General features: G+C 56.6%; 1 protein-coding gene across 1 annotated transcript; it reads right to left on the minus strand.

Annotated features, from left to right (window-relative positions):
* Positions 1-270: 270 nt before the first annotated feature.
* MMP28 (matrix metallopeptidase 28) lies at positions 271-22,422 on the minus strand. The gene is made up of 8 exons (XM_037066858.1): positions 21,976-22,422; positions 12,228-12,304; positions 11,806-11,990; positions 6,749-6,973; positions 4,268-4,513; positions 2,313-2,462; positions 1,820-1,987; positions 271-960 (listed from the first exon to the last, which is right to left on the minus strand). The coding sequence occupies exons 1-8, from the start codon at positions 22,084-22,086 to the stop codon at positions 566-568; spliced, it is 1,557 nt and encodes a 518-aa protein (XP_036922753.1). The 5' UTR covers positions 22,087-22,422; the 3' UTR covers positions 271-565.
* Between the last annotated feature and the right edge of the window lie 438 nt (positions 22,423-22,860).

The raw sequence follows: 22,860 nt of genomic DNA on the forward strand, positions 1-22,860 counted from the left end.
TCCTGCAAAAAACCGGGGCGGCAGCGCAGCGGCGTCTCCCTCCTGCTCTGGGTCCCGACCCTCCTCAGGGCCTCATGGTGGGAAACCCTTGCACCCAACCCATCTAAGCTTCCTGGGGGTGGGGCCTCTGATTAAACACAATACGATTCTCCAAGAATTGAGCCAGAAGGTCCTGAAGGGCAGGCAACAGCCTTGCAGAGTAGCCCCAACCCCTCTGCCCACACTTGCGACCTCCCTGGTTGCCCAGTGCCGCCGCCTCACAGGCAAGAGCTGCGCCCTTCGCAGGAAAAAGCCAGACCCCCAAGGCCTGGGGAGGAAAGAGTCTTCGGGGGAGTGGCCGTGGAGTCTGGGACCCGTTGTGGCTTCTCCTGGGATGGATCCTGGGGTGGGCACAGCACCAAGACGATGCCACATTCTCCGGGGACAAACGCAGACAAACGTCTCTGCTGGGTCTTCAGCAGGGCAGCGCCAAGGCTTCCGAAGCAGCAGCTTCTGCCCTTGGGGCAGGGAGCCCATGTCGGCCACGAGAGCACCCACCGATCACCGACGAGAGGCGGGCGTGCCTTCAGAGCAGGGCGCTCCCCGAGTTGTCACGCCAGCACCCCATCCAGGGCAGCTCCGCCGCCCAGCGCCCGGAGGCGGTCACCCGTAGTTTGTTCTGGTTCAGGTGCCAGTAGCGGTCATCTCTGAAGAAGATGACGGAGCCATCTGGCTGGGGCAGGGCACCGCTGACCTCTTCGGGGACACCACCCCAGTCCTGCAGGCCTCGAGGGTAGTAGGGCTCCACCTGCAGCCCCCCTCGGGCCAGCACATAGTAGCGGGAGCCCTTGAAGAGGACCAGGCGGCCCAGAGGAGGGAAGAAGAGGGCTGCGTCGGGGTGACGGGGCAGGCCCCCCGTGCGGCACGGCTGTGGGGACCCCCACACTGGCTTGGAGCCCTGAAACCTCCAGCATCGACTCCCTGTGAGGTATTGGGAGAGCTGAGGTGAGCTGGCAGCTCTTAACCTTTGATCCTCATCCCCCCTCTGTCCCTCCCATTCCCCTGCTCCCTCTCGTGCTGGAGCCCAAGGCAGTTAGTATTGGCGGTAAAATGGATCATGCCAATATTTAGTTACTATGCTAATATTTAGTTACATGCGAATATTGGAGAGTAGGGGACAGACTATTGTGATCTGGACTCCCAGCAGGTGGCAGCAGAGGGCAGGCAGTGCTGAAGGAACATGTCTGCCCCCTCCCTGGGTAAGAACAGGACTCCAGGGAAGGCCACAGGCTTCCCTCGCTGCCATTACTACTAACAGTTCCAGGAGGGCAGGGAGTTTTGCTTTGTTCACTAATGTATCCCAACACCGCCACTGTGTCTCGGCATAGAAGGCATTCAGTGTTTGTTGAATGAATGAGTGGACACTATTTACTGAATTCACTGCACACTGCTCAGGCACTGTGCTCTTTTCATCCTTCCCCAACGAACCTGAGGGATTGTTTTCCCCATTCGAGGACGTCAGGCCCCGAGAGCTAAGTGACACGCCCGACCTTGCAGAGCCAGAATTCCAAGGAAGGTACAACTTTCTGCTGAGTCGCAGAGCTCAGGAATGGTCCTTGGCTTTCTTCTAGTCTTCCCTGAAACCCTTCCACCCTCTCTCTCTAGGACAACCTTGATACCCCCCTCCTCAGTCCACCATGAAAGGAACCTCATCTTCCAAGTCACAGGCTCAGATTGGAATTGAGACCCCCACCCACCCACTGCCCCGCCCTGCTTTTTGGCTTGGGCGGCACAACTTCCTCTCTGTTCTCAGCTTTCTCATCCACCCCAGGGCTGGTACCTTTGAAGAAGTAGAAGTCTCCACTCTCCAACGACACTGCAGCGGCCTCGATGTTGGGGGGCAGCCCGGCCCACCTTTCCTGCAGTGGGCGGGGCTCCGAGACATTGCCATCAGCTGCCACCTCCCAGAAGTGGCTCCCTTGAAAGATGTACAGTCGCTGTTGCTTGTCTGCCCAGAGAGACCAGAGGGAGTTGAGCAGTGACCCTCGGCCACCTGCCTTTCTTCCAGGAAAGGTACATTCCTAGAACGCAGCTTCCGAAACCGACCAGAGAGGGCGCCACATGCGCCACATGCAGCTGGGGCAGGAGGGAAATTGTGCAGGAGAAAGCAGGGGTTTTGCCTGGTGTGGGCTTGCTACCTTGCAGAAGCCTTGTGGCTTGGGGTTTCTGAATTTTATAATTCATACCCTCGCCCACCTTGGACTCCAGCTCTGCAGACCCTTGGAGATGTGGGGCAAGGAGGGAAGAAGGGAGGCGTGGGTGAAACCACTTACCTACAGTAATGGCATCGAAGGAAGAGTGACAATATTTAGGAACTTGGGTTTCCAGGTGCCTTCCCTGGGGTATGTGGGGGTTCCAGGCCTCAAAGTCGGTGAACAGCTTTCCTGGGAGCTGGGTGGTCACAGAGCCCCCCTGGGGCTTCCCTGCAGGGGTGAGGAGAGGAGGGAAAGAATGCCCGTGTCCAGGGGCGTGTATCCAGGGCTCAGGGAGACCCCTCCTTGGTTCCTCTCGTCCTTCTCTGATACGAGGGGCCGGGAGGAGAGTGGGGGTGGGGGTTGCCGACTGTCTTCATTTATGTTAACCATAGCACTAGATTCAGAAGCCTTCTCTCCTATCGAACAGCCTGGGAAAGAGGTGCCAACAGACAGAATTGGAGTGAGGACCAAGCAAGGGTTTGGGACAGAGAAGTGCAGCGAGTACTCTCCCCTGAGTCCCGGGCAAAGCAGGCGGCGTGAAGGCAGAGCTCACGGCCCAAGCTGTGTTGATTACAGCACTTAAAATGATCACATCACTACACTTACGACAGTGAGGCAGAGCACAATAAGCTTAGAATTTGGCACCGGCTCCTGAATCCTGGTCTGCAACTTCCTAGCCGCGTGACCTCAGACCTAACCATTCTCACCATCTGTGGACACAAAGACCCTTGCCTCATGGGTGTGCTGTATGTGAGGGGCCTGGCCCGTGGTAGACACTCACGAAATACCCATATTTTGCCGTGTATAATGTGCACTCTTTTGCCCAAAATTTTTAGGGAAAAATAAGGACGTGCATTATTCATGGGTAGTATTAATTCCGTATCGATAGGAATGTTTTGTTTTTTTAGATTTATTTATTCATTTTTAGAGAAGGAGAGAAATATCAATGTGTGGTTGCCTCTCACATGCCCGGTATTGGAGACCTGGCCTGCAACCCAGGCATGTGCCCTGACTGGGAATTGAACCAGCCACCCTTTGGTTCTCAGCCCGCACTCAATCCACTGAGCTACACCAGCCAGGGCGATATGTTTTTAATTCTCTTATTCTATGCATTAAAAGTGTAACTCTAGAGAGCAACGATATCTGTTTGCAAAATAATACCCTGGAATATTATAATCAGTTTTGTTTTTAAATATAAATAAATACTTGGATTAAAAAAAATAAAACAAAAGGTATTTTTTCCCTGAAAGGCTGGGCCCAAAACGAGGATGTGCATTATGCCCGGCAGCGCATTATACACGGCAACGTACGGTGCGGCGGCAGCTGTTACTGCCTTTGTGTAGGTTTCTTAGGCCAAGTTCAGACTCACGTTCGTACAACGAGCTTGTGAGGTTAGCAGGGCCTTAATTACCATCCATTTTCTCAGAAGGTAAAACTTTCTCAGAGGGAAATGCTTTGCCCAAAAGCAACTATTAATCAGCAATGGCACTCCGAAGGAGACAGCCCCGGGCGCTGAGGCCCGGCAGGTCCCTGGGCGGCAGAGCTGGCTAGTTCGTTATGGGGGAGATCGTTCTGAGTCCACCACCAGACAGAGGCCCAAGCTTGGGGGAAGGTTGGGGACTAGATAGAAAGCACAGCGGGAGCAGGAATGAGGGTCCCGAGGCCTCGGGTCGGGGAAGAGGTGGGACTGAGGGTTGGGTCCGGGTGGAGGAACCGCGGAGTGGGGTAGCGGGGCGGGGGTTGCAGGAATCACGAATGCAAAGGACCGTGCAGAGGCATTCTGCATGTGGGGGTTGATGGGGGCAAGCGTGGAGGCGAGGCGGGAGCTCGAGGCAACTCCAAGTTTCTCAGATTTCAGTGGAGCCTGCAAATTTGGAAGGACCCCTGACGGGACGGCCAGATTCCTGAGCCGAGGATGGGGGATCCAATCGGAGGAGCGGGTACCCAAGCACTGCAAGCAAGAGTCGGGGATGGGGGGCGGGGTGGGGGTTGGAGGCAGGGGCGGGACAACAGCAGGCACCGCCGGGGCTCACCGTACAGGCTCTGCACCGCCAGCACGTCGTCCCAGCTGAGCAGCGCGTCGCGGCCCAGCCTCTTGTAGTAGGGCGCCATGAGCGCGCGCGGCGCGGGCGAGTGGGCCAGGCCGAGCGTGTGGCCGATTTCGTGCGCCAGCACCACGAACAGGTTGCGCCCGCGGCGGCGGCTCAGGGACCAGTGCTCGTCTCGGTCGAAGTGAGCTTCGCCCCGGCGGGGCAGAAAGGCGTGCGCTAGGGCGCCCCCTGCAGGCGGCGCGGAGAGTCAGCGGGGCCACCACCCACGACGCCCCCAGGCTCCCATCGCCCATGGGGTGGGGGGGGCTGATTTCTGCTGCACAATTTCCCTCCTCATTAAGTCTGGCAGAGGCTGAAGTGTGGAGCAGCGAACACATGACTAGGTTGTGGGGTACAGCCGCGAAGAGGCAGCGTGGTGCATATACAGCATGGGGTCAAACTGCCTGGGTTCCAGTCCTGGTTTTACCATCTACTAGCTGTGCGACCTTGGGCAAGTGTCTTAGCCCCTCTGTGCCTCATCTTCCTGATCTGAAAGTAGCAGTGATGATACTGAAGTTCCTCCTCACAGGATTTTTTCCTGAGGATTAAAAAGGGATGTGTATCTGTGTGTGTTGCAAACACTTAGTTCCCAGCATATCATAAATACATAAGACGTGCTACAGAGGAATGAATTTCTCAAAGATCCAGGAGTGGGCATAGTGGTTACCCCAAAATGCTGCATGATGGGACCATCTGGGGTGTTGGCCATGTTTGTTTTCTCACCTGGGCGCTGGGCGTGCATGTGTGTGTGAACAGTTTCTTTCATGAAATGTGTACATAGTCTTGCCTTCCCTGGGCCACAGCCCCTCTGTGGCTCTCTACTGCCCCGCTGGGGGGTAGGAGTGAGCGGAGGGGGTTGGGCTGGCGCAGCGATGCTCCAGCCCGCAGGTGCCACTGATGGAGCTCGTAAGTCATGCAGTTTTCAGGGCCCACCCTCACAACCCACTCTGTGCAGGGCAGGGGCGGGGGCAGGGGCGGGGGCAGCAAGCTGCACTGTGGTGATGTTGGCCCAGAGGCCTGTTGAGGCTCCTGCCAGTGAGTGTTGCCTCCAAGGCGCCCAGGCCAACTGGGACGGACACAGGTCAGGAGGCTAACATTAAGGGACAGCCCCATAGCCCTGGCCGGGTGGCTCAGTTGGTCCTATGCACCAGCAGGTTGTGGGTTCGATCCCTGGTTGGGGCACAACCCTAGGATACCCAGCTGGGGCGTGTACAGGAGGCTGCTGATCAATGTTTCTGTCTCTCTTCCTCCCTCCCTCCCTCGCTGTCTCTACGAAATCCGTTTTTTAAAAAACATACCCTTGGGTGAGGAGAAAGAAAAGGTAAAGGAGAGCCTGTGGGGAGTGGAGAGCCGGCCCCGTGTGGGAGGAATAGGTGCCTCCCATTCTGAGCGTGCTCCGAACAGTTTGGAGAGATGTTATCCTCTCCATTTGACTCTCACGGGGACCTGGAGGGACAGACCGGCAGGTTTTTGACTGAATTCAAACAGGCAAAGCGCCGGCCCCACATCAGAGACCTGACTCCCAGTCTGGTGCTGTCTTAGCTACCAGCCTCCCCCTGGGGACGGATATAAGCATCTCACGTAGATGTCATGGGGTGAAACGAGTTACACGCAAGCCTGTGTGTGTCCTATGTGTGGATTCTCAAAGCCCAGGCTTCTGCCAGCCCTGCCTACCCTGGTCCTGGCCTGGAAGTGGCTCTGCTCCGAGTGGGCTTGATGGAAAGCAGGAGAACGCCGGGGAGTGGGGGCCCAAGTTCCCAGGCCACTCAAGGGCGTAAGTCCCCACCAAGAGAGGTCTGACCAGGTTTCCACACTCCTTAGTGGGGAGGAGTAGAGGGGGTGCATAGATAACCTGCAGTCGGTTACCGAAGGCCGTCGTTGGGCAGAACGGGAGGACGGCAGTTTAAATTTAAAAAGCCAGGAGCCTTCAGGTTGGAGGCAAACAGGGGAACCAGGTGGGCTATGGGCGTGTAAAGTGCCTCTGTGGCAGGTAGTGGATAGGATGCCTCTTGCTGAGACAGCGACAGGGACGGTGGGTTGGGGAAGGGCAGGAGTAGGGTAGCGATGGCCTTGGGATGTTTCTAGGACCTTGGTCTGGGGAACGTCCACTCCTGGAGGACAAGAGAGGCGTGGGCTTGTCTGGAGGCCGGGGACGGATGACGGGACCTGAGAAGATTCTCTAGAGTAGATGGTACTCGTCTGAGTTTGCAAAGCACTTTCTGTGCAGAACCTCATCTGATTCGGCAGCCATATGGCACCACGTGACGGGCAGGGGCCGCTGTTCCCACCTGACAGATGAGGAGACTCTGCAGGGGTGGGGCTTGGCCAGGGCTACAGGGAGAGCAAATGCCCCACCGCCCTCCACGCACCGCCTCTCCTGGTTGGGGTCCCCTCCTGCCACGTGGCAAGAGGCTCTGTCAGCACCTGGGCCATCGAAGGCGTTGCTCAGCCCGTCGTTGTGGTCCCCTTGGAAGAAGGTGAGGCGGATGTCAGCAGGGCCCGTGGCTGGGGCCTCCCAGAACTCCAGCGCCGAGACGTTGCTCCACACCTGGAAGGCGGCGCGCACGGCCCCTCGGACTGCCGGTTCCGGCAGGTGCTGCGGCCAGTTCACCAGGCGGTAGGACAGGTGCTGCTTGTACCACTTGTTGCCTGCCACCGAGAGGGGCCCCATCAGACCCCGGGGCTGGTCTCAGAGCACGTACCATAGGGAGGCAGCCCCCCCCCACGCAGGGAGGCCCCGATCTCATGGAGAAGATGCAGCCCTTGTCCCAGGAAGCCCCTCATGTAGCCAGAGAGACACTGCTCTCAGACAGATCGGGCTGCCCTGGTCCCAGACAGTCCCCAGTCCACTGGGTTGGCCTAAGGAGGTCCCTTAGGACCTTGGCCAAGCTGCATCAGCCTCCAATGTATGATGGGGGAGAAGCGGCCTCTGCCTAGGAAAGGCCCCAACCTGAAGGGCACTCCCGTCCACCTCTCCTTCCCCACAGCCTGGGCTCAGCCCGAAAATCCCTGTGCACCTCCGGCTACAGCAAGTCCCAGCCCCTGCCAACTGTGTCAGGGTGGAGGAGAGGCGGGGCCACCAGGGTCACAGCCCTGCCACCGCCCCCCTCCTGCTCCCCCCCTCACACCCTCCCTCTGCCTCCCTTTCTAGGGCCTGGGCCCGTGACCACAAGACCCATTTCTGCCAGGTCCTTCTCTGACCCCTCCCCCTCCCCCTCACTTCCTCAGGGACTTCTGAGAGCTCGGAGGTGAAAACAAGTAAGAACAAAGGGTGTGTTTGGTCGATGACCCAGAGAAATTTCTCCATCCCCTTAGTTAAATGTTTCTATTCCTTTGCCCAGAACTGCAACTGCTCCCTGAGGCCTGAGACTCAGGCCCGTTGCCTGGGCCCCAGGTCAGCTGGTCGGGGCCCAGCTCCGGCCCGCCGTGCTCCCAGGACCAGGGTGCTTAGAAGGCCCGTGTTCCGAGTTTTCCGAGGGCTGTTCCTGAGCCCTGCAGGTTCAGGGACTCAGACTGTGACCCCAAGAGGGAGACTCACAGCTTGGAGGAAGGACTTCTGGGCTCAGGATCACACAGAGTCATGCTTTCGAGGCCTCGGTTTCCCAAATGGACCACATCCCCAGGGCGTGGGTGACAAGTGGGCAGGGCAGGCCTGAATGTCCCAGACCAGGCCAGTGGGCATGGCCCCCGCCCGCTGGGCGCGGCCGCGGAAGGGTCGGGCCTCCTGCCCTTTGTCCCAGGGAAGCCCTTGCCCAGACCAAGCGAGGGGAGTGACATCCCGGAAGTTCAGCCACGTCCTTATTGCACCTCTCCACTATTCAGGGAATATGACACCAGGGAAGACATGTCCCCAGGGCCACAGACTGAGCAAGATGCCCCGCCCCCCCCACCAGCCATGCAACTCAGCCATAACTCACTGCGTTTTTCTCTATACCACGCAGATGGCAGGCATAATTGCTAAGACTCACAGCTTGTACATTTGCCTGAACAAAGCTCCTGTGGGTCAGAGTGGGGGGCCTGTGCAAGAGCTAACCTTCTCGGGGTGGGAGGGAGGGTCTTAGGGGACGGAGGAGCTGGGCACCCTTTCCCTCTTCCCGTCCCCCATGCGAGCGGGGGAGGGGAGTGTCCCTTCTCTCACCCCTGAGCCAAGCTCCATTCAAGGCAATGCTGCCTCCCGAGCCTGTTTGGCCTGGCAGCCACCCAACCCCTCCCAGCCAGTGACCAGCCCTCAGGGAGGGAAGAGCGAAGGGTTCTGAGGGAGGAGAGGCCTCCAGAGGCACCACCACCGACACTCCCAGTGCGCTGTGGGTCTCCCTGGGCACCCCTCAGCTGGTGCCCGGCCTCTCCACACCCTGCTGCGGGTGACCAACGCCAGACTCCCCCCCCCCCACACTTTTCTGCTTCCAGAAAACTGTGAGGCAGCTCCTGCAGCGTCTCTGCAGTGAGGGGTGCCCCTGGCCCCTAGGGCGGGAACAGGGAGGGGGGGCAACCCTCTAGTCCCAGGTAGCCTGTGAAGGTGGCAGCCCACAGGATAAAAATCCTCCGTGAATCTGTGTCTGTGCTGGGGCCTGTGCGGGAGGGCGGGGCAGGTGGGTATAAGGAGGACCACTAGGAACAGGAATTGAGAGAAAACGACAGATGTTCCTCGGGACAGGAGCAGGGCGGTATGCCTGCCAGGAAGACAGGAACCGCAGGGCCAGGAGCCTGAGCCCCGTCCCCTGTCTTCTCCCAGATTTGGGTCCCTGGAGCAGGCTGGCCCCAGCAGGCCCTATTCCAGTCTCCTGGCTGAGCAGGGCTGGTTTCCATGGCGATCCCCGGGCCCCTGCAGCACCCCACACCCTCAATCTGAAACCCAAAAGGGAAGAGGAAAGAAAAAAGATGGGGCGGGAGGAGAGCTAGATGCCTTGCGTGGGGAGGACCTGGGCTGGGGCTACCGTGGAAAGGACAGGGTGGGAATCTCAGTGCCTGTAACCGACCACCTCACGTGACAAATGATAGAACCCCCCTATCTCATGGTAGAAATGAAACAGCAACCGCAGCTGCCTGCATGGGCTGGGCGCTCAGTACACAGCCATTCCCCTTTTCCTTTTCCATCCCTGAACTTCTCACCCCAGCTCTGTGAGGGGCGGGGGGACTGAAAATCAGCCCTGTGGGCGCAGGCAGAGAGCAGCGGGCATTTGGAATGGGGTTGCCAGACTGAGCAAATAAGGCTATAGAATGGCTGGTTAAATTTGAATTTCAGACCAATGACTAGTAATTTTTTTAAAGTATAAGTATGTAAAAACAAACCAGTTATTTGGTGTTGACCTGAAGTTGACTTCAACTGGGAGTTCTGCGTTTTAGCTGGCAGCCCTAGCCTGGTGGGGTCTGGCTCCGTCAGCACAGCACTCGCCGCATAATGGTTAGTCTCGGACGTAGGGATCCACGTCGTTTTGTAAGGACCTGCCTGCATTCTGGGAGTTTCCACAACTGGACCCCCACTTAATCCTCCCAACGACGAGGAGGCCCTTCGGCCCTGGGAAGCCGCCCATCGGTCCGTCCTTCTGTCCGTGAGGATAAACCTGGCTGCTCTCTCACAGCGCTGCCCAATGCGGGAGCAGACAAGTTAACCTACTTACAACTGAGCTTGGCACGTCGTAGGTGCTCAGGGAGCGTTCGAGTTATTACATTTTCTCTCCTCAGGCACAGGAAGTGCTCAGCGCCTGCCAAGCCCACAACTTCCTTCTAGGAAATACTTTCCCACCCAGGAGGGAAAGAAGTGAGGCTGCCGTGGGTCAGATTGTGACCAGCAGGGAAATTCTCTCTCTAACCTGGCCCCCGGCCACCGCCGTCTGGACCAGGGGTCAGTGTCAGGCAGGCACATGGGGCCGGGCTGGTGGGGTGAAGCCACCTGCCTGGGAGGTGCCTCAGCCCAAACCTCCATCTAAAAGGGGTGCTTCAAAGTGGACAGTGACGGAGAAACCATCACACTGTCCCTTGGGGCATGAGAAGATGAGATGTTACCAGGAGGAGGCATCCCGTGTGCTCAGGTGATGCCCTAAATGCCCTGGAGGCATGGTCCCAGTTCTCCATGAACTCAAGCCTGGAGGTGTCGGTGATGCTGAGACGCATCTGGGACTGCCCCGGTTTCCTGTGCGTCCTCACAAGCCCCTCCCCACTGGTTCCCAGGGCTCGGCTCTCCCTCGCAGTGTGAGAGGGCCTGTGTCTCAGATGAGGAAACCGAGCAAAGAGACCAGCACCCAGCTGGACCCAGAGCCCCAGCTCCAGGGCCTCCTGTGCTCCCGCTTGGCCTCCTGCTCTGCTGCCCAGAGCACGGGCGGTCAATCCTGGGGACCCAGAGTGGCTGGGAGCACAGACACAGTAGCACTGGATTCGAGAACACCTGCAAGCAGCCCTTCTCCCGCAGTGGGGGGCGGGGGGCGGAGATGCCCACGCTCTCCTTTCGGGTTAGCTAAGAAACAAAAGCAACACGCCTTCTGTCCTGGATATCGTCCTGAGAGGCAGTTAACGCAAATTCAAAGAGGCAGCAGTCCGAAAAGGCTGGTGGTAACAGGAATTACAGACGAAAAGCTGACTAGAGAGCCCCATGTTGTTAGAGATCTTGGAAATTGTAAAAACTGACTAGAGAAAGTTAGAATTAGGAAACACAGTCAAGCTGTTAAAATCATGCACTGCAAAACTTGTTGACGAAGAACTGACCATTATAAAAGCTTTATAAATCTTAGATTGGTAACACTGGACGTTGGAAGATTGAATGTAGCCAGAAAAAGAGGAAGAGGAAGAGAAGGGAGGAAAGAAACAAAACTCAATCATCAGAGCAGGAAGCGTAGTGTGTAAAATGTATTATGATGAAACGTTCAGAACAGACAAATCCATCGAGACAAACAGTAGATTAACAGTTACTAGGAGCTGGGTGGGGGGGGGGGAGGATGGGGAGTGACCGCTAATGGGCCTGGGGTTTCTGTTTGCGGTGATGAAAATGTTCTGGAATTGGATTGTGGTAATGGTTGCACAATTCTGCAAACATACCACAAGCCCTGGATTGTACCCTTTCAATGGGTACATTGTATGGTATGCGAATTATATTTCAATAAAGCTGTAAAAAATGTGCAATGGACAAAATCAAACTGATCGATGAATCACATCTTTGTTGCATAAGTCTTGGGAAAAAGAACCGATTCTGATGAAAATGACTCTGGTAAAATATAAAGGAAAATGTTGACCAGGAGTCAAGTGGACTCGAAGGAGCTCGCCCTGGAAAACACGTGTGCAGTTAAAACTCATCAGCACAGGTGTCATTCTGGTTTAAATGTCTGTGTTCACAGACTTGCCCTCGAGTCCGAGAGGCGCTCTTTGCTCTCCTCCCCCGCCCCAGGGAGGCGGTTGCCGACCACGCCCAGTCCCAGGCTGAGCCGTGTTCGGGCCACGGGGGCTTCGGGACGGTGGGGAGTCCATCCTCGCTGCGTTTTCACAGTGCTCACCTTGCTTTGCAAAGCGTTTCCTACGCATTTTGGCCCGGCGTCCAGCAAACAGGGCACTGACCCTCTCGGCCCAGACTGCCTGACCGTCGGTGTCCGCAACCCCGCAGCGGGGCTGTGCCATCTGGCGCAGGGTGGCGGGGTCCAGCACACCGCTGACCGGCAGCTGGGACACCCACTGGAACTCCCTGTCAGGAGGAATTGAGCGAAAGGACCGCAAAGGGAGGGGGTGGGGGGGGTGGGCACAGATCTTCCCAGGAGACAGCAGGAGGCTGGGATCGGGTAGGGTGTGAGTGGGTGGGTGGGAAGGAACAGTGGAGCTTGGCCCCGGCACCCACCTGCGGGGGCTGCCGTCCCCCGGGGAGGGAGGAGGCACCCCAAGCTTACACCCCACCATCCCAAGTGATCCATACCCATCATCCTACCTGATGGCATTGCTGAGTCGCAAGGAGGGAGACTTAGAGGCCTGCTCGCTGAGGTAGCCGTACCTCTCCAGGAATGCCTGGGGGGGGGGGGGGGGAGGGGAACGTCAGCCCTTCCCGCCCTGCGGCTCCCTTTCCCGCCTTTGGTTTCCGAGTGTCCATGCTGCGTAGGTCATGCCTGGGCTCACCCCTCGTCCCAACGGCGTCTAAGAGCCAAGGCAGATGAACCTGGACTTAGCCCCAGGCTGCCAACGACTGACAAGCTGGATGGTCTTGGGCAAGTCACTCAATGTTTCTGAAACTTAGCTCCCTCATTTTAAAAACTGGCCAAGCAGCCCTGACCAGTTGGTTGTGTTTTGTCCTGCAAGGCGAAAGGGTGCAGGTTCGATTCCGGTCAGGGCACGTGTCTGGGTTGCAGGGTTTAGTCTCCCCATCCCAGCACCGCATGAGGGGCAACTGATCCAGGTTTTTCTCTCCTATCCATGTTTCTCTCCTCTCTCTTCCTCCCTCCCTTCCCCTCTCTCTAAAAATGAATAAATTTATTTTGAGAGAGGGGGGAAGGGAGGGAGGAAGAGAGAGAAGAGAAACATCAATGTTTGGTTGTCTCTCATGTGGCCCCCGCTAGGGACCTGGCCCGCAACCCAGGCATGTGCCCTGACTGGGAATCGAACTGGTGACCCTTTGGTTCGCAGCCCCTGCTCAATCCACTGAGCTACACCAGCCAGGGCCTAAATAAATAAAATCTTTTAAAAATGCGAAGTAACTAGCCACACACCGAGGTGGGGAAGGGGGTGCGGGGCTGCGGGAGCGGGAAGACGCCAACACTGGGTGGGGAAGAGCCCTGCCTGTTTCAGGAATGGAGCAGAGGCTCCAGCGCAGGGGGCGTGCGTGAGCAGCGGGGCACGTGATGCTGTCGGAGAGAGAGGTGCGCTGCTGCTGGGGTCAGAAATGTGAGTTTTATTTTCGTCTTTCTGACGGATGGGTTGTGGGGTGTAAAAGAAAGGGAGGAATCCTGGATGGCTCCTAGATGTCTGCCTGGGAAGATGGGGCCACGGACGGTATGCGGGGGGCCTGGGGGAGGGGCAGGTTGGGGCCGTGCGTTAGCGCCAACGCTGCTGAAGGCACGTGGTCCTGGAGCTCAGGGGACAAGCTGGAATCTCTCAGCTTTCGGGGGTGGCCGGCCTTTTGGCGTCTCTGGGCCACACGGCGGGGCGGGGGAGGGGGGGGAGAAGAGTTGTGTTGGGCCACACATTCAATACACTGTGACACCTAATCACACACACACACAAATCTCATCATGTTTTAAGTAAATTTACGGTTTTGTGTTAGGCCGAATTCACAGCCACTCTGGGCTGCATGCGGCCCCGAGGCGGCGGGTAGGACGCCCCTGACTGAGGATCTGGCTGTTTGATCCTCCCAGAAAATTAGTATAACAAGAACATTCCACCCCCAAACGCCTTTACTCACTGCCCACCCTCCTCTACCTGGAAGCGGCTTTCCCAGTGACCACGTTCTTGAAAGCCAGGGGAGACAGGCATGTGACTCACTGTCCTCACCTGTCACCAGATCTACCCTGAGGGGGAATCGATGTCCGTGGGTCCCTGCTTGCCCTTCTCACTGATAAAACTCTGTGAATGGGTTCGTTAGTGGCGCTTGGGCTGCTTAATTCTCACACAGACACACATTGCCTCTTCCGTCTTACCCCTCCTTGCTGGGTTACCTATACAGAAACGACCTTCCGTTCTCTTACTCACTTTTCTCTGCTGTACGTCTTGGCTCCCATCGCCCACACCCACAGCTGCTGCCTCAAGGAAGGGCACAGAAAGGGAGAGAAACTAGGCGCTGGGCCAGGGTCCCCAGCCCCTCTGCCTCTGCATGCATCCAGCCTTCTCCTGGATTTCCATCCACCGTCAGCGACCTCCCTGGCCCCTCCCCAAGGAAGCCACTTTCCACAGGAGGCCCTAATTCTGGACAACACAACACTCCCCACGTCTGCCTTCTTGTTTTTCTGTGCTAACTTATTAGACTTTCAGCACCATTGTTTTCCCCCCTTTGCTTGTGTGCACGGTTGGGGTGCAGAATGGGTTGAAGGGGTTCTGGTGACTTAATCTGGAAGTCTGTTTACTGCTTAAAATGGTGTGGCCTCATGGAATCACCACTGGGCTTGGAAGCCAGAATCTGTTCCTAACCCTGCCCCTGCTGGGTGGCCATGGACAGATTACTTAAACTTTCTGAGTCTCCATTTCCTCACCTGCAAGGTGGGAACAAGGGTAACTCCCAGGGGATGCTCAGAAGGATTAAATAAAGCAATGCACACCCAGTATAGTGCCTGGTGTGCAGTAAATGCTCAATAAACAGTTAAACTAGCTGATTTAACTTTCAGGGAAAATCCACAACAGACTTCTGGAATGCAGCTCATCTGTAAGATGGGAACAGCTTTGAAGAAGGTTCTCAATTCAGGTGCTCTATCCCAGGATTGTCTCACCCCAGTCAGGTGCCTGGCCCTCCCTTCCTTTCCCCTGGTGAGGATGGAGAGAGTGGCTTTTTAAGGGAAGCCAGGGAATTAAAGTCTCCATGGAAGCAGTTTTGCTGAGTGAATGATTTGGAAGAGACTGGGTCACAGGCCAACAGGCTGGCACTCCCTGCATCCCTCCCCCCAAGCCCACCCAGCCCTTATCAGGGAGTTGGCTGAGGTTCTGGAACTGAGAAGCCTGGGACAGAGTGGGAGGAGGGAGGGGAAATGGACTGGCGGCGTCTCCTGTTTCCTGGCTGGGCCTGTGCCTGGTACTTCGGCAGGGAAGGCGTGCTGGGGGCGCGACAGGGTGGCGGTTGTTTTCAGGGGTCCATCAGAGGGCGAGTCTTTCTCCCGACTCGTCTCTGGGACCCTGTGGGTTGCAAGGCGCAGCTGAACTCCCGGGAAGCAGGGAGCTTGTGTTCATGGCACCAGCCAAGAGACACCAAAAGAATGAGAAAAAGAAATGCTAAGAATTTGACATTTTGTATTTCTATAAAAGCACTGAAGTGTTATTATGGAGAGTAGCAGGACTTAAGAACACCCTTATACTTATTTTGTGTGCAATATGCCTATAATTGGAAAGACTTTAATTACAAGGAAGGATTCCCTTAACGCTGTGAGGGCCGAGTTCTCTAAAGGCCTGGGTGGACCTATGTCCCTGGTGAGGCGGAGGCGGGGTTGAGACGCCCCTGCTCCCGGAGCTGTCCCTAACCCTCTTCCGTGAGTCCATTCACTGTGCCTCAGTTGACCCCTGCAGAGGTGACAGAAACGCCACTGTGTGTGTCAGGCAGGGGACAAGTGTGGCAAAGGGATCCCGGGAAAGGAGGCTGGAGCTCTCATTCTCGTCCCAGCTGGACACTAACCGCCTTGGAGGAGGCGTTTCCCTCCCAGGCTGCAGTTTTCCTGGGGCCCTGTGTCCCCCCAGGGCCTGTCTGGGCTCCACCCTGGGGTCCCCCGCCCCCCCTTGTGGATGCAGTGCCCGGGCTGCTCCTCTCTGCTTTGCAGTTCAAACACCAGGTTTTCTCTCTTTCCTGTTCTCCACCCCTCCTCTCCGGGGGAGCCCAAGGCTATGCCCCTTCAGTAATTCACACCCTGCCTGGGCCCAGAAGCTGGTGCCAACCTGTCTCACCCACCTGGGTCGCAGCTGGGGCCACTTTCTTGGGAAGTTGCCTCTGAAAAGCCCAGGGGGTGGCTGGGGTGTTTGGGTCAAACCAAAATGGTTCTTCCTGGGACCCAGAAAGCTGGGTGGAATCAGGGTGCTAGGGGTTCTAGTCCTGCATCCGTCCTGACTTGTCGGGCGAGGGTGTGTAGGGCCCAACCCATCTGATGCCCCAGGGAAGGGGAAATTCTGGCCGTTTCTGAGCAGGGCAAGACTAGCAATAAGGTATAGCAAAACGGATCCAGGCCTGAGTCAGGGACTGGGTCTGAGTCAGGGACTCTGAGTCACTGGCCTGGCATGACGAGAACCCTGCCTGCACTGACCGTCTTGAGTCATATTCCAGGGATTGCTGCTAGCTGTGTGTCCCTAGGCAAGCCCTGTGCCTCTCTGGTCCTTAGTTTCCTCTTTTGTGAAATGCGGGGGTCAGATTAGAGGTAAGACATACTCCACTTCTGTCTATTCTTGTAGCCTTGCTCCTGCCCCTGATTACCTGTGAGAACAACGAAAAGGTTACTCAGCCTCTCTCCATGCCCCCAAGGTGTAAAATGGACATAAAAACACAGCTTCTGTTTCTTATAGGAGCGTCATGAAAATCCAGCAAGATGATGCTTTGGGGAAGCTTGATGATAACTGTCCCATGAAAAACACCCCTTCCCCCTCTACAGTCACAAAGCCTTACTGCTGGAAGTCTGGGAGGGGCCAGCTCCCAGTCTCAGGTCCGGGCGTGGCTGTGACACCCTCCCTGTCAAAGAGCTTCGGCAGCGAAAATGAAACCCGGAACTGAACAGGTGCAAAATGGCAAGCTGGACCAGAAACCGAGTCGCTTTCCCCAATTTATTCCATCTCATGTTGTACTCCATCAGAATTTTCGTCTTTTCAAAGGGACCGTCCACGACTGTGCTCATCCTTCATACGTCCTTTGCCGTTTTAGCGGAGACAAGATGCAAGGGCTGGCAGTCAGCTCTCTGCCTTTCATGTCCCGTAAGTAAAAACGTCTTCTGACAGTCGGGGACACAGTGAGCTCTTCCCTACTGGAGAGCTTTAACGGGGCTTGCAGCTTCCTTGAGCTTCTCAGCCACCTTGCAAGAATATAGACAGGAGAGGTGTTGTCACTCTCGTTTTAAAGACGAGGAAAGTAAGTCTCAGGGGAGGGCAGGGTCTTAGTGAGTGACGGACCCAGTGTGTGCGTCTGACTCCTGGGACATGGGACGTTTTGTTTCACATTTAAACAAGTGACTCAGGGGCTTTAAAACAGAAGGAGCAGAGCCGAGTGGTTCTCCCCACTGGGGACACAGCCCTGCAGGAAGGAAGAGGCAGAACGGGGGCCCCTTTCAGCTGGTTTTGTTCTAACTTCTCTGCAAGCAGGTCCAGGGGCAGGGCAGGGGGAAGAAGCTGCTGAGGCCGTGGACTGGGATCACAGCCTGGGATCACACCCCAGAGGCTGGGATCAGGGGGTACAGTAGAGGCTGGGATCACACCCCCCATCACAGCCCAAACCAGCCATCTGAGAAGCCACGGGTATCCGACAGGACCGAAACACACTCCTTCACAAAGCAAACCTCTGACTCCAGGGCGCTTGGCTTCTGCTGTCTGGCCCCTGGGGTCCACCGAAGGCCTCGGGGCAGTGGGACCAACTTGGCCACTTCCTATTATTCTGGGCGAAGTTTTGCCCTTCCCTCTGATTCCCTTTCTCTACTTTTTCTTTCCTTCGTCCCTAGTCTCATAGGCACAGAGGTCTGTCAGGGTGTTACCTAGATACCTCTTACTGTACCCTTGCTCCTTTCCTTTTCTGTCCTTAAGGATGTTGGAAAACATCAGCTGGCCAGGCTCCATCTATACCCTATCTTGTACATTTTCTTTCTTTCTTTCTTTTTAAAGACTTTGTTTATTTATTTTTAGACAGAGGGGAAGGGAGGGAGAAAGAGTGGAAGAGAAGCATCGATGTGTGGTTGCCTCTCATGCGCCCCCTACTGGGGACCTGGCCCACAACCCAGGCATGTGCCCTGACTGGGAATCCAAGCCGTGTGACCCTTTGCTTCGCAGGCCAGTGCTCAGTCCGCTGAGCCACAGCAGCCAGGACTCTTGTACTTCTTCTAATGTCAAATAACCATGCAGTAGGGACCCTTGGTTTTCACTAGGCTTGTGGGACTAAATTTAAGGCACAAACTGATGCCCTAACCACGGTTGGGGTGAGGAAGAATTATCCACCTCTCTCTCTCTCCCTTGCTCCTGTTTCCACTGTGCCGTTTGCACTAGGTTTCTTGGTTTTCATGCTGGCTTGGCAACTGCTTTCTTACCAACTCCTGGTCCTTTGGGACCTCTCAGCGCCTGTCCCGCAGTTCTATTCACCCTGTACCCATGAGTCACTGAGCTGAGTTCTCTCGAATGGCTTCCACACCCAGCCTTCTGAGTTTCTGACTCACAAAAAGTCTGGCGAATGGCTCTGGGGATGAGAAACAGACACTGCACTGGGGGGGGGGGTGGGTTACCTCACAGGAGCTCCAGTGTCTCCCTGGAGAAACAAACCCCCCAGCTCCCTGTAGCGCGGCACACGGGAGGGGCTGTGCAGGGACGCGTGGACCACCGAGTGGAAGGCAGGTCCTGGAAACATTTGCCTGGTGGCTCTAAGGAAGGTCTGAGCAAAACACCACTGATGGATCCCTTGGGATCGTCTGTGTCGCCCGAGAACAGGGGAGGGCCTGGCTGGGAATGGGCGCGGTGCCGAGTGATGTCATTCAATAACTCTCAACCTTGATCTCAGCAGTGGAGGCCCTTCCTACTCACTTGTGTTGTGAGCAGCCCTGGTTTTCCCAAGTGGGCGACAATGAACTTGTTCATAATGCAGCTTTGTAAGCAGTCAGTCCCCTCCCAGGCGAAGCCCACTCCAGCTCTCAACTTCATTGCTTCATTGCTGTGCCCAGAGGGGACACACACGGCCATGTGTTCCGGGCACAGGGATGCACACTGAGGAATGGGGACCCAGACACGCCTAGCCGGACAGACTCGGACACACAGGCAGATGAAATGTAAACACACACGCACACACAGGCATACAAACATGCCAAAGCCAAAGAATGTCAGCACTAGAGAGAATCTTAAAAGTTCTCAAGAAAATGAACCCCTTTGTTTTATGGTGGAGTAAACTGCAGCCTGGAAAAGGGAAGGAAATAACAAGCCCATGCCGCTTGTTTGTGTGATTTCTTTCCTTTTATGTCCTGAAATCTGACATTGTCCTAACAATCTGACAAATCTCACATTTGTCCATGAGCTCAGGGGGACTGCTCTGCCCCGCTAGGGTCTGGTGCCCACGCTGCGGTCAGGGACTTGTATCTACCCAGGAGCTGGCGTGATCTCAGGATTTACTCGTGTGGTTGGATTTCCCTAAATAGCCACACCAGATCCCATTCTGTGCTGCTCTTACGGTGTGACCTCGACATCCCTCCCACTGATTGTGGGATCCGTGTCCCTCCCTTTGTGACTGCTCCAGCAGAAGCGATGTCACCCAACTTCCTAGTGCTCTAGGTCCTAAGGAGGGTGTGAGTTCTTCTGCCTCTCCCCCCACCCCGCCCCTTTGTCTTGCTCCAGACACTCAGCTCGGAGACCCAGCCACCCTGTTTTCAGGCGGCCCAAACTGGGCAGACCCTGTGGATAGGCCCCCAGCTGACAGCCAGCACCAGCCACCAGGTGGGTGAGTAAACAGCCTTCGGATGGTTCCATCTCCAGACACTGCAGAGCCGAGACAGGCTGCCCTGAAGCGTCTGTTTGGAATTCTGACCCGCAGTATCTCTGAACATAGTAAACGGTTGGTTTACTTCACTAGGTTTCAGAGAAATGTGCAGTGTAGCCATAGTAACTACAACAGCATCTCAGGAGCCAGAGCCCTGTGCTGTCTGGTGTCCAATGCTGCAAATTGCTGCCTTACTACTCTCTAAAACAGCGGTAAAGACACAAGCAACAGCACTGAGAGCAGCTTCCGTCTATAGGCAGCTTTCTCTGTCCTGGGGGCGGTGTCGCCAGCCAGCATCATGCCATTGAAGCCATACTGGGATCTTCTGAAATAGGCATTTTTAGCACCCATTGTACAGAGAAGAAAATAGCTTCCTAGAGGTTAAACCTATGGTTTGCACACAGGTCTGTCTGACACCGGAGACGGTGCAATTGGCCACACGCAGAAACACATATAGACATACTGGCACCCGCCCCCAATTTACATATATACATATGCATGTATATGGAAGGGCACATGGAGACACTATACACCCATTACACATTTCCAGAGACTTTAATGTTTTAAAATATTTCTTGTTTTTAGAGTTAAAAATCTCCTCCTCGTCCAAATTATGCTAAAAAGACGGAAAGAGACTCAATCTGCTAGATACTGCATTTCCCAAGCCGCCCCCCCCCCCCAGATGACATCTTCTCCCTCTGGGGCTGCCACCGGCATGGGCGACACAGATACCGTCTCTATTCTCCTGCCACGGATCTCTTGGAACCTGGGCCTGGGGGAGGTGGGGTGGGACTCTTGACTAGGCTTGGCTTGGCAGACAGAAGCTTCCTCCTGGGACCATGAAGCTTCTGCACTTGATGTTTTACGATTCTAAACGCAGAGAAACAAAGTGATTCTAAACCATCCTTAAGCAGAGCCAGCCACCAGTGCTTGGAAGGGGACTTTGAGAAAGGACCTGCCCTTGGAAGCGGCGACATGCCCGAGGCATTCCAGGGCCATGACCCGAGGCATTCCAGGGCTGATGGGAGGAAGAGCGACTCAGCAAGGGCCCGCCTCAGTTTCCCAGATTCACCCTGCCTCTTTTCTAGGGAAGGGGGGTGGGAGGGCACTGAGAAGCTCTTCACTGGCAGTTTTAGAGCAGGAATGGTCATCTTTTTTTTTTTTTTTTAAGGAATTGCGTTCTTAGGTGAGCGAGAGTCTNGAAGGGGACTTTGAGAAAGGACCTGCCTCTGGAAGCGGCGACATGCCCGAGGCATTCCAGGGCTGATGGGAGGAAGAGCGACTCAGCAAGGGCCCACCTCAGTTTCCCAGATTCACCCTGCCTCTTTTCTAGGGAAGGGGGGTGGGAGGGCACTGAGAAGCTCTTCACTGGCAGTTTTAGAGCAGGAATGGTCATCTTTCTTTTTTTTTTTTAAAGGAATTGCGTTCTTAGGTGAGCGAGACTCTCAGGGAAGAGCGGTGACTCAGTAATTTAGAAAACACCAGTCTCTTCGCCTTCAGGTAGTGGAGACCTCAGTCCTATTCCTGAGAAGAGCCAAGGACACGGACAGGAATGCTTCTTTGGAGAAGAAAGAAGTGATACTGGTGTGTTATCACAATCACCCGAATCTAGGAAGTAGATGTCCCAAGTCCGTGCCCACTCCCACCTGGCAAGAGCTCTCCCTCACGGATCCTACAGCCACTGCGTTCAAAGGGGGAAAACGAGGTGGGAAGTCTTTAAGGCTCGTCGCCGCCTTCCCGCCCTGCTTCTTAGGCTCAGTGCAGAGCACTGTTTCAAGCTCCACAGAAGCAGCTCTCCGGAGTGTACACCATTTCACCATCGAAGAAACGAGCTCTGAGCTTGGGCGCTGACTTGCCCCGGCTGGTTAGGGGCAGCAGCCGCCCGGAAAAGCCAGTTCTGTCACCGGTGTCCCAGCCCAGTCAGCGGTCCCCCCCCCCCCCCACACCGCACCAGCCTAGGAGCCTCCGCAGTGTTTCGCCCTCGGGGAGGGCTGGAGGCATCCGGTGGATGGGCCGCCAAGCCTCCGCGGCTCGGGCGGTGAGGGGCAGTGGCTCTGTGCCAAACTGGGGTGCGGGGGCTCCCCCTTTCTGAGCTCTCATCTGTCTCTCCCTCCTTCCCCCGCCCGGGGAAATCCACGCAGACCCGCGCGCCCGTGCAGCCCCAGCCCGGACTCCAGGGAGAAGGCTGCTGCAGCAGGTTCTTTGTGTGCAAGAGCGAAGGGTGCGGAGGGCAGGGGGAGGGGGAACGCCGACTGTCAGCTCGGAGGGGACAGCTGCGGGCTGGACGCAAAGTTCTGGCGGGTCTCGGTCGGGCAGACCCGCTCCGCCCCACACACACCCCTTCCCTTACCTCTGCCTCTCTGCGCAGCTCCCGGCTTGCGCGCTCCACGAGCTGGGCGTCCAGGCCGCCCCACAGCAGCAGCGGCAGGGCGTGCAGCAGGAGGCCCACCCGCGCGGCCATCTCGTCACCGCCCCCGCGGCGGAGCGCGGGGGAGCGGGGAGCTGCGGCGCGCGGGGCAGCCCGTCAGCGGTCGGCAGCGCCCGGGGCTCCGCGGATGCTCCGGCTCTGCGCCGCCGCGCGCGCAGGGGAAAGGTCTCAGGCGTTCGCCAGTACCCGGCTCCGCGCGCTGGGCGGCTCCTCTGGGTCGCTTCGCCGGGAGCCAGTCGGAGTTTGTCCAGCTCGGGCAGTGTCTGCTGAGTGGGTCGCCCGCCTCGGGACCTAGAAGGCAAGGGAGGGAGGGAGGGAGGAGCGGGGCGGGACCCCTGCCTGCGGCCCCACCCACCCCCTCCGCGGTTGGAACACGCCGGTCCTGGAGCCTCTTCCGCTGGCCGCGCCCGGTGCCCGGTGCCGCCCAGCGGACTCGTTCTCTCGCTCGCCACCTGGAGTTGATTCAGATCTCTCTGGGGACAGCGGCGTGGGGTGGGGTGGGGTGGGGGGAAAGGGTCTTCTCCCGGCGGTTATAGTTACCTACGACCTCTATAAGAGGGCCCCTGGCCTACCTGAGGGTCAGTGATTGTTTCAGCCAGGCTGCAGGCGACGAGCACCTGGAGTGTGACAACCGATTTTGAGTTCCTGTCTGCCTTTTTTTTTTGCAAGCTGGGTGAATCCTGCCTCCACTCCTTGCTGTGTGGTCTTGGGCAAGACAACCACCCTCTCGGAACCGATTTTTCTCATCGCTAACTGGGGATAATAATACCAGTATCTTGTCACGTAGTGGGCGTTTAACGAGAGAGT

Source organism: Sturnira hondurensis, unplaced genomic scaffold, assembly GCF_014824575.4.
Source record: "Sturnira hondurensis isolate 20B ecotype Veracruz unplaced genomic scaffold, ASM1482457v3 Scaffold0001221, whole genome shotgun sequence".
Lineage (NCBI taxonomy): Eukaryota > Metazoa > Chordata > Mammalia > Chiroptera > Phyllostomidae > Sturnira > Sturnira hondurensis.

Bases quoted from the DNA above. Each gene is read 5' to 3' on its own strand.
- MMP28 (XM_037066858.1), bottom strand. From the start codon at position 22,086: ATGGCCGCGCGGGTGGGCCTCCTGCTGCACGCCCTGCCGCTGCTGCTG. The intron at 12,305-21,975 runs GTAAGGGAAGGG...CCCCCCCCCCAG, and splicing joins AGCTGCGCAGAGAGGCAGAG to GCATTCCTGGAGAGGTACGG. The intron at 961-1,819 runs GTACCAGCCCTG...AATACCTCACAG, and splicing joins AGACTTCTACTTCTTCAAAG to GGAGTCGATGCTGGAGGTTT.